This window comes from Dreissena polymorpha, chromosome 10 (genome assembly GCF_020536995.1).
Source record: "Dreissena polymorpha isolate Duluth1 chromosome 10, UMN_Dpol_1.0, whole genome shotgun sequence".
Lineage (NCBI taxonomy): Eukaryota > Metazoa > Mollusca > Bivalvia > Myida > Dreissenidae > Dreissena > Dreissena polymorpha.
In genome coordinates, this window is record NC_068364.1 from 35,889,700 (window position 1) to 35,897,546 (window position 7,847).

General features: G+C 37.2%; 1 protein-coding gene across 1 annotated transcript; it reads right to left on the bottom strand.

Annotated features, from left to right (window-relative positions):
* Nucleotides 1-205: 205 nt before the first annotated feature.
* Nucleotides 206-2,927, bottom strand: LOC127848201 (beta,beta-carotene 15,15'-dioxygenase-like). Its single transcript, XM_052380522.1, has 3 exons — nt 2,461-2,927; nt 1,906-2,053; nt 206-816 (listed from the first exon to the last, which is right to left on the bottom strand). Exons 1-3 carry the CDS (start codon nt 2,617-2,619, stop codon nt 758-760), a joined length of 366 nt encoding a protein of 121 aa, XP_052236482.1. The 5' UTR covers nt 2,620-2,927; the 3' UTR covers nt 206-757.
* Nucleotides 2,928-7,847: the final 4,920 nt, after the last annotated feature.

Here is a 7,847-nt window from a genome sequence, read left to right on the forward strand (position 1 = left end):
TCGTTCATGCTTCTACAGCGGGGTTAAATTTGATATTCCTGGGAAACGTTCTTTTGTTCTCAACAGATAGCGGCGATCTTTAGTGTTTACGGGTGCTAACAACGCAATAGTTAAGCTTGTTTACATTCACAGGTCTCAATTTATAAAAAGTTGAACATGAATTCACCAATTACAACAGGTATACTATAGACAACCTCAAACATGCTTTATAATCGCTAAAACCGAATATTAAAAAACAACTAAATATAACAAGAAATATCTTTTAAAAAGTTAGTCGGCGTAAATGCTGACTTTGAAATAAAGTTTGCAATTTACGTTTCTAAATAAATAAACTGAAAACAAACGTTTAACTTTTTTCACTTGTAAGTCGCATATTCATTGCATGAAATGTGTGTTATCATTGTCAAACCACAAATTAGTGTAAGTAGATAAAAATTATACTACGAGAGTGCACATCATATGTGTCCTCACATGCCTAATTATGAGTATATTTCTTCACTATCGAAATATCTCGTACGTTAATATTTGATTTAAACGCTGTTTGCTTTCAACACATTTAAATCACACTTTCATGACCGCGTCATGCGGTTTAACTGTTTCCAGTCCCAACAGTGGAGTGTTTTACCGGTACTTTTGGTTCCAAGCTGTTTTGCGGTTTGTATGGTTTCTGAATGTTGAATGGTTTTGTTAATAAATTTCTACTAATGTAATGTTGTGTAGTGGTTTCCGGCTTCACTTCATCCTATTGTTTACCCAACTACCGGTATAGCCGGCATTTGGAAATTAGGCGCGGAACCAGCTCGCAGCGGAAACAGTCTGAAAAAAGTTGATTATGTTTAGGATATGACATCATCATAGCAAATATTCTATAAGAAACAATGCACGAGCATTATTTAGTATGTCGGAAATCACATTATTCTTCGTCATTATTGTTATTTTGTCAAGTCACTAGAATTAACGGTATTATTACAAATCATATTGTACAAACTCAGTCAAGCGAGTGGACAATTCAAAAGTCAATTTCATGCCACCAAATTTAACGTACCAACAGACTCCTTTGTCAAAAAATATTTAATTAGGGGACCGAAAATCATTTGAGTATCTGTTCTGTAAACCCAACAGTATCATGTGAGCCCAGTTAATGACACGGTGTTTAAAGTAAACATGATTCATTAGAGGTCGTCAAAGTGTTAAACAATTGTTGCATTACTGTTAACCCAAACCCACTCTTGACACTGAGTTTCATTCGTTTCTTCAAATTCCATGTGATTTTGCATTATTGACTGAACTTTGAATGTTAACTTGTTCGAGTAAATGATTATAGGGCGCTCCGTGTGTAAGATGGATTTTATGTACGACAGCCGGACACACTTCCCGGGATATGGCATAAATATAGCATAAATATGTCATCTCCGTATTCTAAGCATTTGGATCCCCTCAATAATTGAGTTTACGCATACCCCAAAACTAACCACCAGACACTTACCGTCCCGGCATTGTTAAGTCATCGCATTATGTATTCATATTTTACAAAGTGTTACACATAATCACTTTTCGAATAGAAATGCATATTCGGAATTCACTTGGTGTGAAGCAAAGCGGTCTAAGTACAATTCGGCAGCAGAAGAGAACAATGGGACCTCGTAAAAAAGCTGGGCTTAATGCGTGGGCGTACAGTGTCGTTCCAGATATAAATTCCGCACATGTTAATCAGGGACGACAATTTCCGCCTACAATGGATTTTCTCGAAGAAGAAGCTTCCTGTTAACGAAAAATACCATAAAAATTGTCGCTCCTGATTAGCCTGTGCGGAATGCACATGCTGATCTGGGACGACATTTAACGAACATGCATTAAGCCAAGTTTTCCAAAAACAAGATTCTTCAAATGAGCACTCGTCAAAACCTTTCCGCTGAATGCCGTCGAATCCCTGTGAAAGGATCACACCGTCGTCCTCGAAAATCGCACCGGGGTAGGGGATGAACTGGGGCTCCTGAACGGACGAACCCTCGGGCAGCAGGTATTCCAACTCCGCCCCAGTGTCAACGTTCATCTAGAAAATGAATGTCATTTAACATGACTTACTATTAATTCTGCACATTTTTAATTGAGATGAAAGCTCTGACCAAGTTTCGCGATGCTTAGCAATAAATGTCGCCTCAAGAGTGTTTGCACGCCGTCTCTTCAATTTCACCAAGAAACCTGGATTTGCTATCCCACATTACCCAGTTTCGAACGTAGCCGAGATTTCATTGGGACAAAGTTTTTCGTAAAGCTCAAAATGGGAAGGTTGTGTTCATAACTTCATGTGATCTTGAACAGCACAATTGAAGGCAGATGATCCGACTTATGTACCGACGGACAGGCGGAAATCAACAAAACAAGGTTTGAAGAAAGGGGAAATAGCTTACGAGTATAATTGAAGACAATACCTATAAATAATATATATGTGTAGCATACCTTCGTAATTGCGTTCTGTTCGTGCAAGTCGAAGTTGCGAACCATGTACGCATAAGTGTATTTCTTGCCATTATAGGCATAGTTGATATTGGACATTTCGAACGTTGCCGGAGATTTTCCGCGTCGCAGGTCTACTACCGAAACAGATTTGCTCGTCATGTTAAGCGAGATTCGGGACACATTTGTTGTATATGGATCCTCAAACGAAACAATTTAACACTTGATTTTAAAATGTTCTTACATTATCTTCCACAATAAAGATTATTTATAAAAGAGTATTTCAAATTGAATGCTTTTCTTCAAATTATACAGCATTATGCTTCCCCTGGCTCAAAAATTTCTTTAGCCAACATTTTAGCCAATTGGATTTTTTTGTAGCCAAATTTTAGAAAACTGTAGCCAAAGTTTTAGCCAAGCATTTGGGACCGCCTCGTGAAAGTCTATGGGTATTTGAACACAAATAAGTACAATATGAAGCTTAAATATATTTATTACTATAATCATCCTTTTAAAATATTGTACATAACAGAATATAAGTTTATAACAAAAACATTTATAGATATGTATACATCTAGATATACATACATCAATGTAATAATCATACTTTTATTCTACATAACAGAATATCAGTTTATACATACATCATAAGCACATGTTCAGTTCACATTGTTTACAAAATAAGCACATTTTCATTACATTAAAGATATTCATTCATGAGCACATATTTCAATCTTTGCAAAACATAACAGTTGATCAAGACAAAAGATGCTTTATTTTCAAAGCCTCTCACTTCATATTGTTAAACAGTTATATTTGGTCATTTGGATATGATATACATCAGCTTTGACAGCTGCTGTTGTTAAATCATTTTCTGTAAATGGTGGATGATTTCTAGGCTCAAATAAATGAATGTTTTTCACGCATATTTCTTGACAGAAAGGCCCAGATAATTGCCACCATCCATTCTAGTTGCCTGAAATATGATAAAATATAGTTTTACAAACTATCAACACGAAACAAACACATAAATGTCCGCATCTTAAAATGTCCGAAATTTTAACATATCCGAAATATATTACAACGAGTGAATGGTATCCTTTTTATTTCCGAAATTGTTGGTTTCTTAATCAAACTTTACCTTTCCCAAAATATTAAAATAATGAAACTATTAAACAGAAATGCTCTCAAATTCCTGTTGAAACAAGATTTCATGTGTTTTTGTGAAGAAATAGTTTTTTGTTTAATGCTTTTGCCAGGCCCGTGGTATTGACATAATGTTCGATAACACCTTTTGTTTTCACACCAGCAAGCGTTCTATACATAGATGGTGACGTCACTGCCAGTACACAATGCACCAGCAAGTTTCCTTTGTTTCGATGACCGGTTCTGACCGGTGTTGCTGCAGACTGCGTATCAAATTTCTGGTTAATAACACGATGATGTATTGACGCACAGTCAACGGTTTAAAGAGTTTACTGTCTGGGATGGTACTTGACAGGCAAAAAACGTTTCGCCGAGCATTTTCGCCAACCGAAAATTTTATTCGCCGAATTTTAAAAACGTTTCGTCGAGCATTTTCGCCAAACGAGAATTTTATTCGCCGAATTTGCGAAATTTTCGCCAACGGCGAATTTGGCGAACGACAGCGGAAGCCCTGAATTGAATACACCAGGCTATTTGAAAAGAGGCAATAAAGCTCCGTGCGGCGCGGCGTAATGGATATGGTATCCGCATAGCGACCATGCGGTCACGGGTTCGATCCCCACTGAGGGGCCGTTCTTTAGAACTCCCCCATAGACACCAAGTAGTGGTTCTAGTCTCAGGAAGCGGACTCGAGAGCGTTTCAAATAAGCCTTAGGTTTTCTATGCAATCAAGCTAAAATAAATAGATTTGAACTAAACCTACCCGCATATGAACCATGGTTCACAATTGCACACAACAAAGTGGAACTATGATGCCGACAAAAATGGAATGAATTGTTTTAAATTATATGACATAATTATAATGGAACGATATTTAAACACAAGTAATTAGCCCCCCCCCCCCCCCCCCGCATATGAACTACGGTACTATAGCGCTCAACAACATGGGACTATGACTTCAACCAAAATAGAATGCGATTAAGTAAAATTTCGTCCTTGCAAATCAATAGCAATCCTGTGGCAATTAATTAATTACTTAAACGTCAACGTAACTGGAATACGGTACATAACTAAATGAAGTTAAAATATCAGCACTCTTAAACAACGCATCTGAAAAGTTTCAAAGGGTTGAAGAGTTATTATATCACAATTTAAATTGAACAACAGTTTTATTACACCAACATACCATTAGAAATGTTAGAAAACAAAATTTCTGCATAGCGACGACGCTTAACAAAATGATAACATAAACAATACGCCAATAGCTAAAAATCAGCAAAGTGACTTCATAACACTTAAGTATTTTCCAATGACGTCCCTTACCGGACCAGCATGTTGTCCACCACTGGCATGGTCTCGTAAGCCACCGGCGTCATCATACGTCAGCATGTCCATGGTGTACGGAGTCACCAGCCTCGTATGCGCCAAGCTGGCGTGTGGAAACAATACTTAATTTATCTATTTTGTTTCATTTAAAATGTTTAATGTTCAATGTAATAACGATTTCGTCAATAAAGGAATACAGAAGCTAGTGTTAAGCTGAACATTTAATAGTAAATCTGCAAGAAAGAACCGGTGATAGTAATATTCGTACGATACATAAAGAAGCACGAGTGATTTGACTACACGCATCTATACTTCCTTACTGTGGGTTATTCGACAACAAACCCATCATATAAAATATTACTTAGTATTTCGATTCTAACATGATTCTAAATGATTTGGTTCACGCTTTTGGACATGAACTATATTTTTACTACGCCCTTCTTAGTACATTGTTCACTATTTTGTGACGTCATTGAATTGTTCAAACATATGACGTCATTTTTATTCATAAATATTTTGCAAATGGCGTCAATTTCATTGAGGACTACAAACTAAATGATGTCACGTTTATTAATGCTACTGAAAAGCTGACATGCAATAATGTTTTCTGAATAACGTTTCCTTACAAATAACATTGACCCGAATGATTTGTATACAATAGTGTAAGCGAATTTCATTGTATTCAATACTACATGAAGTAATATTTGATCTGATAATCATTTTCTACTTAAAAGATTGTTATTCATGAACGTTGATCCTTCCGTATCAAAACTATTGTGGCAACTCTAATTTGCGACTAAAGTTTGTGGAATGGATGTTTTTATCTCCAAGTTGTTGCGTGAATCCTAATGTTTGAATCCAATTGAAGAAATGCTAAACTCAACTACAAAATGACTAAAACAACTTGCAGATAGCATAGTAATATAAAGGAATGAACACTGATTTGTCTCCAAAACTTTTTCACACACAGAGATAATGAGTTATTTGAAGTCGTCATGTTTTGAATTAAATTTGCGCTGTGTTCCATGGACGGTCAATGATTTTGTGGGTGCCTAGCAAAATCATTGCGTAATTAGATGCTTTTACGGCGCGATACTTCCAATGACGATATGTCCACTTTTAAGTGAAGTACATGCACTTTACTTAAATCAGAACTGAAAAATCATATGAGTCGCGTTCTGAGAAAACTGGGCATACTGCATGTGCGTAAAGTGTCGTCCCAGATTAACCTGCGCAGTCCGCACAGGCTGATCAGGGACGACACTTTCCGCCTGTGGATTTTTGCTAAGAAGAGACTTCATTAAAACGAAAAATGTCATAAAAGCGGAAAGAGTTGTCCCTGATTAGCCTGTGCTGACTGCACAGTCTAATCTGGGACGACACTTTACGCACATGCATTATGCCCAGTTTTCTCAGAACACGACTCATTTTATCACGCACTAATATATATTTAAGCATCGCTCTCGGAAAACCTAAATGCATGGGCATCAAGTTTCGTCTCAGAATAGCCTGTGTAGTCGGCACAGGCTCATCACTGAATATACGTTCCGCATATACTGGATTGTTGTTTAGAAGAGAACTTGCTTAAAACAAAAAGTTTCGTGAAACTACTAGACTACTGCGTCTCTACGGCGCGTCCCTACGACGTCCTTAACCGAACGCCGTAAAGTGTATTCAATATTAACATGTGTTGACTACACATGCTAATCTGGAATGACACTTAACGGACATGCCTTAAGCCCCATTTTTCAGAACGAGGATCATTTAATAAAATAATAATACGATCCTTTGCAAGAGAAGACGTACCCTGGAGCCACGTGGGTATCGAACCCGCCTCGAGTATGGTGGGGCCATTAATGGTTTCACTTCTGATATTACCCAGGCCGGCGCTCTTAAAGCGAATCAGGTCTTCAGGCCCATATTCACCATGGCAACCGATCGCCAGGCTTATCAGCAAGAGACTGTCCGCCGCTTTATACATGACACCTACAAGCAAAAAACGCGTCGCTGAGGTTACACGTTTAAGCACTAACTTCCCATTAATGGTTGTGAGAGAAACTGTTGTCGATGAATAGTGACATACTGTGGCATACGCAGAAAAATATTTTTGGTCAATTGACAATTTAAGGCACTTGTAAACAATTCAAGCCAATTTAGTAGCCCCCCCCCCCCCTCTTTAAAAAAGGAGCAAACATTCACGTTATACGTCCAACTTATTTGACTACTGTTCAATACAGTAACAGACAGATATGCTAGTGAACATTTTATGGAATGACATTTCGCTATTGATTAACCCATTTATGCCCAGTGGACTCTCCCATCCTTCTAAATTGGATCAATTTATTTCCAAAAGTAGGGTGTCTGGTATTTTTTATTTCTATATTTAGAATATTTCTTACAGAAATTTCTTTAAGCAAACAGCGCAGACCCAGATGAGACGCCGCATCATGCGGCGTCTCATCTGGGTCTACGCTGTTTGCAATGTCCTTTTTTCAGGACGCTAGGCATGAATGGGTTAAAAACAGGTTTACAAACATACGATTTCTACAAGGAATAGTGAACGCTATAACCAATGTAAGTGAACACATCCATTCATTAAAACAACAGTTGAAATCCAATCAATTTGTCCAAACAACAAGTCTTGTATGAGAACTGAAATTTATTATTTACCAGACACACTTCTTTAAAACGCTGGATTTAATTTCAGATGAAGATTATTACGAATGATTGTGCAATGGTACTCATAAATGGGGTAACACAATGACTTTCCCAACTTACCCAAACCCAAAACAAATAAATTGTGCCCATTTATACATTTTGCTATTCCAGGATGAAAGTTGCCTAGGTCACCGAAAATAGATTAAGAAGTTTTAACCATTTGATTATATCGGCTAAATTAATGTAAATCAAATAAAATT

Excerpts from the sequence above, each read along its gene's own strand:
- LOC127848201 (XM_052380522.1), bottom strand. The coding sequence starts at position 2,619 with ATGACGAGCAAATCTGTTTCGGTAGTAGACCTGCGACGCGGAAAATCT. Across the intron at positions 2,054-2,460 it reads AACAGAACGCAATTACGAAG|ATGAACGTTGACACTGGGGC; the intron begins GTATGCTACACA and ends TTCATTTTCTAG. Across the intron at positions 817-1,905 it reads CGACGGCATTCAGCGGAAAG|ACTGTTTCCGCTGCGAGCTG; the intron begins GTTTTGACGAGT and ends AACTTTTTTCAG.